The sequence below is a fragment of the Podarcis muralis genome, chromosome 1 (genome assembly GCF_964188315.1).
Source record: "Podarcis muralis chromosome 1, rPodMur119.hap1.1, whole genome shotgun sequence".
Classification (NCBI taxonomy): Eukaryota; Metazoa; Chordata; class Lepidosauria; order Squamata; family Lacertidae; genus Podarcis; species Podarcis muralis.
In genome coordinates, this window is record NC_135655.1 from 43,702,494 (window position 1) to 43,717,017 (window position 14,524).

At 43.8% G+C, this 14,524-nt stretch overlaps 1 protein-coding gene across 2 annotated transcripts in view; it reads left to right on the forward strand.

The window, feature by feature from the left end:
* The window catches only part of TYRO3 (TYRO3 protein tyrosine kinase), a 64,221-nt gene that overhangs the window by 43,080 nt on the left and 6,617 nt on the right, over positions 1 to 14,524 (forward strand). For both annotated transcript variants that reach the window (XM_028723527.2, XM_028723536.2), the window contains exons 10-17: positions 3,719 to 3,848; positions 4,991 to 5,088; positions 6,786 to 6,881; positions 7,789 to 7,869; positions 8,879 to 8,971; positions 10,124 to 10,245; positions 11,340 to 11,449; positions 14,066 to 14,225. In XM_028723527.2, coding sequence (XP_028579360.2) covers positions 3,719 to 3,848; positions 4,991 to 5,088; positions 6,786 to 6,881; positions 7,789 to 7,869; positions 8,879 to 8,971; positions 10,124 to 10,245; positions 11,340 to 11,449; positions 14,066 to 14,225 — 890 coding nt within the window. The remainder of the gene's footprint in view (positions 1 to 3,718; positions 3,849 to 4,990; positions 5,089 to 6,785; positions 6,882 to 7,788; positions 7,870 to 8,878; positions 8,972 to 10,123; positions 10,246 to 11,339; positions 11,450 to 14,065; positions 14,226 to 14,524) is intronic.

Here is a 14,524-nt window from a genome sequence, read left to right on the forward strand (position 1 = left end):
CGAGATTGTGGGAATGAACCTGGAGTCTTGTGCAAGCAAAGTGTTCCCTACCACTGGGCACTCCAAATCTGCAACTCTTAATCCTGTGCATGACGTTTTCTGATCCCCTACTTATCTGTGCGCTGTGCATGGATGGCACATTCAGCAGTGAGGAAGGAGCTTGGGAAATCTTGTACCACATTGCGCTCCCCCCCCCCAGGGTTCACTGTGCTGCTTCCTCCCCCACCCCTACCCAAAATTGCTGTTCCTTTTTTCCTCACAGACTTTTAAATACATAGACACCCCTCAGGGTTTTTTTTTTAGTCTTAAAACCACCCTTTCTTCCTTTGCTAATTATGGTTCTTCTTCATAGCAGAGAGCGAAAAAATACAAATAAACATCTTCCACAGGATCGAAAATGTGACTGATGTCAAAACAGGGCTGAGAGATTGTAGGTGAAGGCAACAATCTTATACAAAGTTAGGCGCTCTCAAGTCCAATTATTTCAGTGGACTTAAAACACATTCTCTCTCCCTCTCCCTCAGCCTGAGGCTTGTTTGTGTCCCAACCACAGCCACACCTAACACAGTATGTTGCTGAGCTTATAAACGCTTGAAAATAAAGCTTCATTACGGAAATGCTGACACACCAAAACTATAGATCTGTAAAAATAATGAAACTTTGTTCTACGCTTGAGCCTGGTGGAAAATAAAAATTGCTTACTTTCTAGAATTAACTAGCTGGTACTGAATAGGCATTTCCAGTTCCCGCTGCGTGTGAAATATCTGGGGCAGCTTGTTAGCATACGGGTGGGGAAGCTTATAAAAAGATTTAATGGTGCTGTTTGAGGAAACCAAGCGCATTCTTATTTGAAGCACCCTCAGCCTGCACCCTCAGCCTTGCGCCCTGTTCCTTCACGGCTGTGGGAAGGGTCTGGTAGGCTCTTTCTGTTGCTCTCATCAGTGTCAGCAACAGAAAACAACTGGGTGTATGTGTGGCACAGGAGGGGCAAGGTATATTTTTAGGTGGGTGAGTTGTGTCCCACATGTTAAGATCTCTGAAAGAAAAATAACAGTATATTTTAAGTGGCGGAGTCTAGCAATGGGGAGGCAAATGGGGGCAGCTCCCTGTTCGTGGGGCACTTGTCTCCCCTGCCCCCTTCTAGTGCCACCTGTGGCTATCACTACTACTGCCACTGTACTATTGGGTCATTACTTCATGCCAATCATGTTCTTAATGCATCAGAAGGGCCTTTTTCTGAATGGCGATGTGCCCAGTCTGTTTGAAGGCATTGCATTTGGCTGCCTTTGTCCCGTCCCAGTTGAAGGAGTGTGCTGTGATTTCCACAGGAACACTGGAGACATTTTAACTTTGGAAGAAGAAGAATAAATAGGGAGCTTTCATGCCTGCCCCCTAGCAATAGCCACCAAGAACATGGGGTAGAGATGTGGGTTCAGACAACGCAACAGCCCCAATCCACATGGGAATACTCCCAAAGGTGATGACATGCGCCTGGCCCTCAGGTGCTTCTGCAAGTGATGCTAAGTGCAAGTTTTTGTATCTAATTCAGACTTTAAACCAACACACAAAACTTGTGGGTTTAAAGTGGCATGTAACGTGTGAAGTAAACATTTTTAATGTAGGATGATGCAGTCTGGAAATGGAGAGCTTTTTTGGGTTAAGTTCAATATTGAGCTAGTGGACATTTTCCTGTTGTTCTTTTTAGCAAGCATGGTTCTAGGGTAAGGGCTAGAGACTTCCTGCCTCCCTATAGAGCAGACCAGAGAATGAAGACCATTTGTTCCTGGTGCCACCACCACAGGTGCATTCCTGATGGTGAACCTCCCACTTTTGCCAAAACGAAACAAAAAAATCAGAAATACCGATTTCTCCTCCTGGTGTTGCGGGTGTGTACCTTTCACACTAAGCACAGTAATGATGTTACTTGTCTGCTTCTTCGTTGCTGAGATAGAATTCCACCTTACTCCAGCATTTCCTGGTGAAAAATGCTGTCCGTCTGCACTAGCCCCACAATTTAATTTTTTTAAATAAAAACCACTGTCTGTATTTTAAGTGCAATTTTATTATGCGTTCTTCGTTTGTGTGTGTAAGTGTGCTCAATCTCTCTCAATGGCCATCTGTTGGTTGCACGGTCTTAAATGTGCTTGGGATCGATTGCAGCATATTTTGCAAGGTTTGGGGGTGGGGAAAGAAGGGGGCTGACCAAAGACCACCCAGCAGTAATATACCACCCGCTTCTAGCTTTTCTAGAGTGATTCTGGAGGTGAAAGTTGCTGGAATTTAAAGGGCACAAAATCAGATGTGTAAGTGGAAAGGGAATAGATTGCAGCAAATCAAGGGAGAATAGAGTACAGCCCAAATGTTCTGGTATCAACATGAAGGTGTACAAAATAGAAAGGTGAATAGAAGCATCTCTTATGAGAAAAGCATGGGGCGGAGAAGAGTGAGGCTGAATATAGCTAGGAACAGGATTAAGGATATGGGCATCTGAGTGGAATGGTGTCGGGTATCCATGCATCTGAGGAGGCTAAATGGATTTTCCTGTCTACAGATACAGTTTTAGCAAGATTGTGTATTAGCCAATAAAAATGGACTGGCAAAGAACAAGCATTGCTCAGTTTTTCCTCATCATCACATGCCTTGGGCTTTTATAGCTTTAGTCTAAATTGGGATGCTTACAAATTGGCGGATTTCATAATCTAGTTTCCCCCACTTTCTTTATGCTGATATTCAGAAGGCCTCTGCACAGCCTTAGGGTAAGAGAATGGGGGGAAATGAATAAGCTATATTACAGCACTCCAAAATATCTGCATAATACTGTGTGCCACAACCGAAAAACACTCCATACACAAAAGATGAGGGGGGAAGTTCCCCTCTCTTTTGCTGATACAACACATTTTAACAGGAAATTTCCTGTGCCCTGGGCAGCTCGTATGCAGATTATTCCTGCTACAAGTTCCTTGTTCTGCTAAGATTTCCTTGTTCTCTTCAATAGCTAAAGGCCAATCTTAAAAGGCTGCTGCAATTGCATCTGGGACTGAAAGCAAGTTCAGTAGTGACTACTTGAGTGCTGCTTTCACAGACCACAGTAGACGCTTCCAAAAACATTGTGCAACCCCTGCACCCTCCATCTCCATTTACCCATGTAAATTCTGTCATGCTTGCTTTTATATTTTGCCAGAATCTGCTCAAAGCAGCTGGCGCAACCCAGTCAGATGGGCAGCATATAAATAATAAAATTATTATTATTATTATTATTATTATTATTATTATTATTATTATTATTTCCTCTGCTAGCATAAAGGATTTTGTAGCAACCTTATCCTGGCCCTTATTCCTCCTCCCTCTTCATCAGATTCCTGTTGAGGCTTTGGGCAACGAATTTCAGCTCTTAGTTATTCTTATTTATTTCCTAAGTGTATATCCTGCCCTTCCTCATAAAGGAGCCCATTGATCTTCAGAATATGCTCACCAAGCCTGGAATTTGTAGTTAGGTTTTGAAGATGCTTGGTGGCTGTCACTCAAATGCTGGGATGTCCTGTCACAACAAGGTACACTCTATTGCTATAACATCTTTTTTAGGTTCTTTGGAACATGACAGATGTGTCTGCTTCCACTTAAACGGTGGAACATGCCCATTTTAAGATGGATTACTTTGAGTTGCAATTTTCTAAATGTGATTTCCTACTGCCTCACTGAGGATTTCTCTTGTACACAGGAGGACAGAGACAACCTCCCTATGGCACATCCTGGGTTCCTGTAGTATTAGGCATTCTTACTGCACTCGTCACAGCAGTTGCCTTGGCACTCATCCTGCTGCGGAAAAGAAGAAAAGAAACTCGCTTTGGGCAAGTTCTTGTCATCATCATCTCTTAATCTGGATGCATTAATGCAACCATATTGCATCACAGGGTTGCCAATAACTATGTAGCAACCCAGGTCGGATTGAGGAAAACCTCTCCTATTTACAAAGTGGAGCTGGCTTTTAGAGCAGAAAAACTGAACGGGGCAAGCAGGAAGTGCCGTGGCCTGTGGCAGCGGCTAACACAAGGATAGGGAGCCTTCAGTCCTCCCCATGTTGTTGGTCTCCAAATCCCATCAGTCCCAGCCAGCATGGCCAGTTGTCAAAGATGATGGGCATTGCAGTCTAGCAACATCTGGAGGGACATGGCTACCCATCATTGGCCTAATAATGCATCATGGCTGGCCAATATAGCTTGCTCTGGTCTGGTCACGCTACAGTTTGCTGTTAGAGACAGTAGAGGGAGGAGGAATAAGGGGAAGAGAGGGAGCTGTCTTGGCAACGAGCAGCATTGTGGGTGCTTCAGTAGTCCCAGTGTTCCTTGCTGTAGCTCAGACGTAGAACACCACGCAAAGGAATACAGAGAGATAAAGAAACACAGCTCACAGAGCTCTGTATGCAATTATAACTCAGTGTTAGAACATCTGTTTTGCATGCAAGCTCAATCTCCAGCATCTCCAGGCCTGGCTGGGAATGCTCCAGTCCAGGCTTCCTCAATCTTGGCCCTCCAGATGTTTTGAGACTACAATTCCCATCATCCCTGACCACTGGTCCTACTAGCTAGGGATCATGGGAGTTGTAGGCCAATAACATATGGAGGGCCGAGACTGAGGAAGCCTGCTTCAGTCTGAAACCATGAAGAGGTGCTGTCAGTCAGTCATTGTAGACAATCCTGAGTACAGTGTACCAATGGCCTGGTATTCAGTATAAAGCAGCTTCCTTTATTGCTGGGGTGGATACTGTTCCTGTTCTCCTCTTCATTCCTGAAGCCTTTGGAAAACCTGAGGCTGGAAAGGCCTCCCCAAGGAGCTCACACCTTTTGCACAGCATCACTGAGATGAAATGGTTGGAAATCCAGAGAGTTTCTAAGCTATTGTATATGTATGTGGAACAATAATGCACCTTCGTAGCACTCCAATGATAGTCCGATAATGAGATTTTCATTTTGCTTCTTTTTGCTTCTTTTAGTCATGCCTTTGGCAGCGTGGTGGGAGGGGATCCAGTCGTCCATTTCAGAGCGGTGAGATCTTTCAACAGAGAAGGCCCAGAGCTTATTGAGGCAACATGTAGGTAAAATGTTCTGAGTGATTCTTTACTACAGAGCGCATTGATCCGATGAGTTTCCAAGGCTCTCGCGGCAAACTGCTGTTTCCCCCCCTGCTACTCCATGCAAAATTTTCTCATTATTTCTGTCGGACACTAAACGTTCCTCATGCAGGCACTAAGAAAGGAACACAGTGATCTCACTGACAAAAGACTCATCTTGCCTCAGATGTAACTTTGAAATCCACTGAGATACTATAGTCAAAATCCCCTATCTAACTCTGCAATTTGTATATTGACTTCTTCAGCAGGCAAATCATACATTGCTGGATTGAGATGGAGGCAAGGGAATATTTTCCTTCTCTAGCCTAATCCTAACTATGGTTTAGAAACAAAATGACAATCCTATGCACATTAACTAGGGAGTAAGCCCTATTGACCAAAATGGGCCTTACTTCCAAGTAAGTGTGGTTAGGATTGGGTTTCATGTCTCATTGATTTCAGTGCAGCTAACCTCCAAATAAACATGCATATAATTGTGGTCCCAGATTTCATAAATTGATTAAGTTATCAATATGTACTGTACTGCAATAAAAAGAAGCCTCTTCTCTCATAAGTTTCCCCACATCCAAGATAAACGGGGACAACTCTGCTTTGATTACCATGGTCTGTTGCATATAGCAGTGTTTCCCAACCTTGTGCCTCCAGCTGTTTTTGAACTACAACTCCCATCATCCCTGACTAGCAAGACCAGTGGCAAGGGATGATGGGAATTGTAGTCCAAAAACAGCTGGAGGCACAAGGTTGGGAAACACTGGCATATAGGACTGGCTTCAAGGACTATCAACTTTTCAGTTTTGGTAGCCATGTTGTGAAATACCTTATATGAGTAAGCTTCCAAAGTCTTCTTTTGCCACTTTTTGGAGACTGATTAACATTTCTTATTCGTACAGGAATTTAATTAATGTTCCTTGAGTTTATCTTGGTTTGGTTGCTGCTGATATAGCATTTAAAGTGTATTAGCTGGTTTTATTTTTTGTTAGCCACTTAGACATGACCTAGATATGGAATTTAAACCTGAAGTGAACAAAATAGCCTTTATAATATACCTCAAGTGGAAGTTCAGATAGTCCACAGCTTCAAAGATCTAATAGTTTCCAAACAGCTGTGATTTATCATCCGCAGTTTGCTTCTCAACTGGCAGTCTGTCAAACGGACTGGTGCAAGTCTGATTCGTTTTTGCTGCTTAAACTGTTCTTATTTCCTGTTAGCTGTTTAAGAGCAATCTTCTGAAACTTTAGCACTGGGCGGTGGTGCAAAGCAAGGAAATAATTCTGGAAGTTTGAAGCCTCTCATATTTCATAAAACTAGAAAAGGGAATTGCTGTCGCAGCAATTGTGAACATACAAGTAGCCCAGAGGCGGGAAACCAGATGTTAACTGGACTTTAGCTTTCATTATTACTGACCTGTAGTCATGTTGGCTGAGGCTGGTGGGAATTTGAGTCCAACAACATATGGAGGACCACAGGTTCTCCCTCCCTGTACCAGAAAGGAATATCCTCTCTGAGTAGAAAGGCTGAGCATCTTTCAAAGTCGGTGTCTTATTCAACACCATCTGTGGGTAAGATGAAACCTCGTGATTCTAGGGAATAGGAACAGTTAGGTTTACTGAGATTCTGTGCTTATATTCCACTTTTTCTATCTCTCTTGTTTCTCCAGTGGACAGTATAGGTATCAGTGATGACTTGAAGACGAAACTGAAAGATGTCCTGATCCAGGAGCAACAGTTTACTCTAGGAAGAATGCTAGGCAAAGGTGAGTGTGAACCAGAGCCTGGACCAGTGTTAGGAAAGTCATGGCCATCTATATATTGTTGTACTCCCAACTTTCATCAGTCCTAGCAGGCTTGGCCAATGGGCCTTGGATGATGGGAGGTGTAGTCAAACAACCTCTGAAGGACCACATTTTCTGCACCCTTGCATTGTTGGGATTAATCGCAATCTGGCTAGAAGCTGTCTTTTATCTGGGTCTTAACAATGATTCTGTATATCCTTTAGCCTGCCCAATAAAAGCAGTGTAGAGCTATGTTTGGCAGTTTGAGGTACCCTGGGGACTCGAGAAGTCAAATAAGGGAAGAGATTCCGCAAAGGAAAAGGTAGAGAGTACTTTGTAAAAATATATGAAAGAGAAGGAGATGAACGGGAGGTAAACAGGGAGCAGAAATGTTGTTAGGGGGAAAGGGGAGAGCAATAAGTGCCAGGGCTAAAGTTGGAGAAAGGTTTAAAGGACATGACTGCTCTAGCTTACTGCCAATGTCCTTGTCCACCATTCAGTATTTCATTGCCTGGTAAAGAACCAGAGGCACAATGCAGCCAGAATTGAGCTCTTCTAACTTCCATTGATTTTGGCTGACTTTGGTTGAATTATGCCCTACGTTCCTGCCAGCTCTTAATTGTCTATATTTCCCGAAAAGAGAGAGAGAGAGAGAGAGAGAGAGAGAGAGAGAGAGAGAGAAAGAAAGAAAGAAAGAAAGAAAGAAAGAAACTGTAGATTTGAGTTTCAGTGTGATGTTGCCCACTTACCTCTTTGAAAATCATTCCAGCAGGTGTTTCATTGGAAGAGATTCTCTACCTAACCACTCCATCCTTAATGGCCCCTTGGATTAAAAATCAGTTGCACTATGCTTAATGTTACCTTGTTCTCTTCTTGTGATCCTTATTAGGGGAATTTGGATCTGTAAGAGAGGGTCAATTGAAGCTGCCTGATGGCTCTCTCCAGAAGGTTGCGGTGAAAATGCTCAAAGGTGAGTAATATCTAGGGTCCCTGAAATGTTCCCAGTGCCTCATTGTCACTACACATCTTACTACGCCTGTGATCCTTGGAAGGGTCCATAGTTTAGTGGTAGAGCATGTGTTTTGCATACAAAAGGTGCCGGATTCAGTTTTTATCTTATTTTAATATTTATCAAATTCATATACCTCCCTTCATCCAAGGATCACAGGGTAGATTACAATATTAAACCGCAGAAATACATACCAAAATAATAAACAAAACAATAACAATAACCCAATCCCCAGCATCTCCAGGTAAGATGCTTCCTGCCCCCAAGAATTCTGAAAACAGTGGTTCATTTAGGGCAGGCTTCCTCAACCTCGGCCCTCCAGATGTTTTGAGACTACAATTCCCATCATCCCTGACCACTGGTCCTGCTAGCTAGGGATCATGGGAGTTGTAGGCCAAAAACATCTGGAGGGCCAAGGTTGAGGAAACCTGATTTAGGGTCTCCTAAAAACTCTCCATTCCCTTAAACAACATTTCCTAGGATTCTTTGCAGGTAAGTCATGACTCTTAAAGTGGAATAAGAATGTTTTAAATGTATGTTGTGAATGTGGCTACAGGTTTCTTTTAAATGGTTTTCTGAATAAATATTTTAGACAGTCTTGTAAGCCCAGTTTTGTCTTACTACATTATATGAATCTTGTTAAAGATATATAATGTGTCTGTATGCTTCTCAGTGCAAACATTTAATGAAGGGTGGCCAATGCTTCTAGGAGCTCTAACTTTTCTGCTTGTTTCCTTGGAAGTTATTTACTCCCACCTACCGTATTTTTTGCACCATAACACTCACTTTTTTCCTCCTAGAAAGTAAGGGGAAATGTCTGTGCGTGTTATGGAGGGAATGCCTACGGGTGGCATGCCTACGGATTTTCCTCCTCTAAAAACTACGTGCGTGTTATGGTTGGATGCGTGTTATAGAGCGAAAAATACGGTAGTTCAAAAGGAAACCTCACCATTCTTTTCTTTTATTGTAGCGGATATCTTCACCTCAAATGACATTGAGGAATTCCTGAGGGAAGCTGCCTGCATGAAAGAGTTTGACCACCCGCACGTTACTAAACTGATTGGTGAGCTCTTTTGCATCTCGTATTTAGCACCGAAAGCGTATTTCACAGCTCCAGTGCACAGCAGCTCCTGACACTGCCGTCCCGGCCACTTACCAGCAGCAAGGGCAGCGGGGCATGAGCACACTGCCCAGAGCACCATCCCAGTTAGCAACAGCCATGCAAGTGGCAGGAGAGTGGCTCTGGCACCACCCCACCATGCTAGCCATTCCTAGCTGTGAAGCAGGCAGTTCTAAACTGGGAGACGGCAGCAGTAAAGTCGTGTACTGCCCTGTTTTGATACAGTATAAATTATCTGAGAACTTACATGCTCTCACATTCCAAATGCTCGTAACAGTACAGTGGTACCTCGGGTTAAGTACTCAATTCGTTCCGGAGGTCCGTTCTTAACCTGAAGCACCACTTTAAATAATGGGGCCTCCTGCTGCCGCCACGCAGCTAAAGCACAATTTCTGTTCTCATCCTGAAGCAAAGTTCTTAACCCGAGGTACTATTTCTGGGTTAGCGGAGTCTGTAACCTAAAGCGTATGTAACCTGAAGCATATGTAACCCGAGGTACCACTGTACACTGCTTCTCTTCTCTGACACTCATTTTGCCAACAAATAAACATCATATACCAGACAATTACATTTACTGCACTGTAGACAGAGATGCATTAGGTGAGCAGGTTAAGAAATGGGACCTCGGAGCACACACTATCCTGTTGCGTTAGATGGGATGTTCCTGGGTTCAAGGGAAGGAAGAAAAAAGTCCATTTTTGGATTTATACTATATGGCACTGTGAAGTGCAGAGCTTTTTCTGACAACTCCTTAGAGGAGAATGATCAACATCTGGAAACGCCTTAATGCTTACACATTCTTGTGTAGTAAATAAAAATAGATATCACTGAACGCAGGGGCTGGATCAGACCAAAGATTTAGACATGCAGCCCTCCAGAAAAAATAGCAATGTATTTTTAGCAGATTATGAACAAAGGAGTACAATCCTGTGCCCTCCAGATGTTTTGGACTGGAACTTACACCAGCCCCACTTAGTAGGCCAATGGTCAGGGACGATAGAAGCTGTAGTCCAAAACATCTGGAAGGCAATAGGTTTGGGCAGGTGATCAGGGATAACTATACTTGCTAGTTGCTCTTTTCTTCTCTCGTATCAGGAGTCAGCTTGCGCAATCGGCCCAAAGGCCGGCTTCCAATCCCAATGGTTATCCTGCCGTTCATGAAGCATGGAGACCTTCACTCTTTTCTACTGATGTCCCGGATTGGAGAAAACCCTTTTGTAAGATTCTCTCTCGTACCAAATCTCTCAAAGAAGAATTAATTGGAAAGTCACACGTCTTTATTTGTTGAATGTACACTATGCATCTTCTTGCTTTGGGGCAGAGCTAATATATCCTGTATTAACTTTAGGCATTCTACTTTTTGCTGTCAGTTGAAGACAAATTACAAGCTTTGTTCATTGCTCAGCATATAAACATGTAAAGCTCATCCAGGGCACCTCCAGACTGGTGTGTGTGTGTGTGTGTGTGTGTGTGTGTGTGTGTGTTTGCAGTTGCATAGCTGTCAACGTTTCCCTTTTTTAAAGGGAATTTCCCTTATTCCGAATAGGATTCCTCGCAAGAAAAGGGAAAAGTTGACAGCTATGCAGTTGTGTTCTGCAGCATTTATTAAGTGCAATGGATGCAGTAACAGTGCATTAGTTGTGGCCTTATACTAGGCTGTCCGTACACCATTATGCTTTATTAGTTGTTCTGTGTTGCTTCCCCAAAGTTTTTTGCACTATTGTTGGGAACTACAGTGCAACAAAAGCAGGGTGATTAAACCACCGGAACATTTGTGATATAAGAAGTTACAGGATTTCAACAGGAAGTTATGTGAACTGCACTGATTGGGAACGAAACAGAATGCCTGCCCTGAAACCATTGCAGGGGCAAATGGTATTGAATGTGGGATCCCATGCAATTGGTACAAAACCATGATGAGCACAAATAATCATGTTTGCACAATAAAAGGATGCCCAGAGGAGCATGTAGTTAGATTGGAGCTAGCCAGTAAGATTGTTTAAATTATATAGTCCTTTGGACTGGGGACTCAGCTACATTGGCAAAGAAAAAATGCTTTTTATACGTTGTTATGCATTCTGGATGGCATTGTGGAGTTCCATTTTTCCTAACCCAATTTCTCATACAAAGTTTGCAACACATTTAACTGAAGCGCTTCTTTGATGTGTCTAGATCCAGCCTGGCTCTTCCAACCAGAGTTTGTCATCTCTGGAGTTGATAACGAATGGGAAAATGCCTGAACATAGCATGGTGAAACATTTGTAGTTTGTCCAATAATTGCACATTTAATAACTGTTCTTCTTTTCTGCAGAACCTGCCTCTTCAGACACTCTTGAAGTTTATGATTGACATTGCTAGTGGCATGGAGTACCTGAGCTCCAAAAACTTCATCCACAGAGACCTTGCTGCTCGGAACTGCATGTAAGTCCACAAAGTCCTTATTGGTTAACTGAAGCATTTGCAGAGATTAAGAGAAACAGAAAAGGTCAGTTGGGAAAGCCCAAGGCTCCCCAGGTGTGGTTGCAGCTGACTACATCCATGAAGGAAACTAGGTCATGGAGAGCCTTTGTGAACAATGAAACAATTCATTGATTGCTGAGCTCTTGCAGGAGACCCAAACAACATTGCCTGCTGCTAATGCATCCATTGCAGGAAAGTTGCAATTTCCCAACATTCAGACTAGTATTTTGAGCTGACAAGGAAAATGAGATTTGCCTCCCTTCCAATGCCGCATGAGTGCTCTGAAAACGATTGGGTGGGGAACTTTTGGCTGTCTATATACGTCAAAGTGCAAGTAGATAAATAGGTACCTCTCCAGCGGAAAGGTAAACGGTGTTTCCGTGTGCTGCTCTGGTTCGCCAGAAGCAGCTTAGTCATGCTAGCCACATGACCCTTTACGCCAACTCCCTTGGCCAATAAAGCGAGATAAGCGTCAGAGTCGGTCATGACTGGACCTAATGATCAGGGGTCCCTTTACCCTTTACCTTATATTACTTGACTCCGGCCCACATCATCCCTGGGCACTGGCCATGCTGGCTGAGGCTGATAAGAGTTGGAGTCCAATATCATCTGAAAGGCCACAGACTTCCCTTCCCTGCGCTAATATCATGGATGCATCTTTCACACTTCTCCATGGCATGAGCCTCACACCTTCCCAACTCCCCAGCCTGAACCTGTGCCATTTTGTCAGTTTTTCCCCAATATATTCCCTGTGGGTGTGTACTCTCCTGTTGAAGTTCTTAGATGTGACTAACCAAAAAGACAAGCAGCGAGCTCATATAACCCATCTCTTAGACTGCCCACCATTTCAGGAAGGTGGTGACATTGACTCAGAAAGACAAGGCGAGGAGAAATGTTTCAACAAAGGAAAATGTGGGGAGGCTTGCAGGAGAGGATAAATTTTATTTTTTTAAAGAAAGATACATAAAGGAAAAAGCTATTCCCCCCCGCCTCAAATTTTATTTATTGTTTATTTTATTTAGCAAATGTATATACCTCTCAATCAAAAGAAAAATCTCTCTTAAGTGGCAAACAATTTTCAAAAGTGTAACACAATATAAAATTCAAAACATGGGAAGAATTCAGAATCACGCTGTGACAAATATTACCTCTGCACAAACATTTTAGTTTGTCAGATGGAAGAATCCCCGTCCCCTGAATCTTGTCCTGGGGGGCGGATTCTCATGACCCCCCCCAAGACTTATTTTTTCAGGGAGCCCTGTTGCATAAGCGGAAATCCTTGCACAGGGCTCCACTGATAGGGCTTGTCAAGTGAATCCCATCCTTTATTTTTACTGAGACGAGGCAGATCAAAATCAAACAGAGCCATGAAAGTGTCAGAAGCAAGTCTGGAAGACCATAAGGAGGATTTGTGTATGGCTGTTCCTAAGCAGAAACCCTCTTCTTCCTCCTATCCCATTCTGTGGGGATTGGGTATTATGGTACGGATATTAGTATGCATATAGCACTTCATCTTTTTCTTTTTCTTTTTTTTAAATCTCTTTTGCAACATTGTCTGCAGAGGTGTTTAGAAAATTTAGACCAGTTAGATAAGTGGAGCAACTGGAAAAATCTATAGCAACTTTGTTACACAGACATATGCTTGGGTACCATTCTGCTATTGTCATGGGTTTTTCTCGTGATATCAGTGGCCTCTTCATGAGCTTGGCCTCTTCAGCCTTCCTCTCAGGGGATGTTTGCAGGTCGTTGAGGAGCTGCTGGGAAAGATGGGGAAGGGGCTGTCCCTGTTGGGCCCTTCAAGAGCTGATGGCTCCCCTGCTTCTTCTCACTCCTCCTTGAAGGAAGCAAGCTGAAGTGAATCACCTCATCCATTTGAAACCAGCATCCTCTCCCTGTCACATAGGAAGGTGCCTTCTACTGAGGCAGACCATTGGTTCATCTAGCTCTGCGTTGTCTACACTGACTGGCAATGGCTGTCCAGGCAGGAGTCTCTACCAGCCTTACCTGGAGATGCCAGGGATTGAGGCTGGGGCCTTCTGCATCCAAGGCAGCTGCTCTTCCACTATGGCCTTTAGACATAGGTAGCTCACTTCCTAAGGTAAACAACTGGGAGACTACCAGTCATGCCAGCTACTGAGCAGGTGTTAGCTGCTGATGACTCAGGTTCACCAATAGTCTTAAGCATACTTAGCCTTGTGAATTGTAACTGTGAGACTCTCAAGCCAGTGTGGTGTAGTGGTTAAGAGCGGTAGACTCGTAATCTGGTGAACCAGGTTCGTGTCTCCTCTCCTCCACATGCAGCTGCTGGGTGACCTTGGGCCAGTCACACTTCTCTGAAGTCTCTCAGCCCCGTTCACCTCACAGAGTGTTTGTTGTGGGGGAGGAAGGGAAAGGAGAATGTTAGCCGCTTTGAGACTCCTTTGGGTAGTGATAAAGCGGGATATCAAATCCAAATCCAAACTCTTCAAGCCAGGCAAGGTAGTAGTGTTTGAAGGAGAAATCTGCACTTGTTGTTTTCTTCCTGCGTATGCCAAGTTGCTTGAATTCTTTTTTCTTCTTCTTTTTTGTTTCCTTTAGGTTGGATGAATACATGAATGTGTGCGTTGCTGATTTTGGGCTTTCAAAGAAAATCTATAGTGGAGACTATTACCGCCAGGGCTGTGCCTCCAAGCTGCCAGTGAAGTGGCTTGCACTGGAAAGCCTGGCGGACAATCTCTACACAACACATAGTGATGTGGTGAGCCTTCTTTGCTCTTCCCACGAGTGCCTGTTTCCCTACCTACAAATTCTGTTGCTGCAAAAACCATGAAGATTCTTGTGGCACCTTAAAGATGATCACATTTATCCAGGCATAAGACGGGGTGGGGACCTCCAGCCTGCCAGGCCAAATTTGGCCTGGCACAAGTCTCCGTTTGGCCTGCCAGGCCATTTCTCCCAAGCCACACTCACCTGCCCCAAATGTGATGTCAGCTGTGGGCAAGGGATATGTATATGGAAACTGGGAGGCTCTATTGCACAGGCAATCCCTGCAGAAAG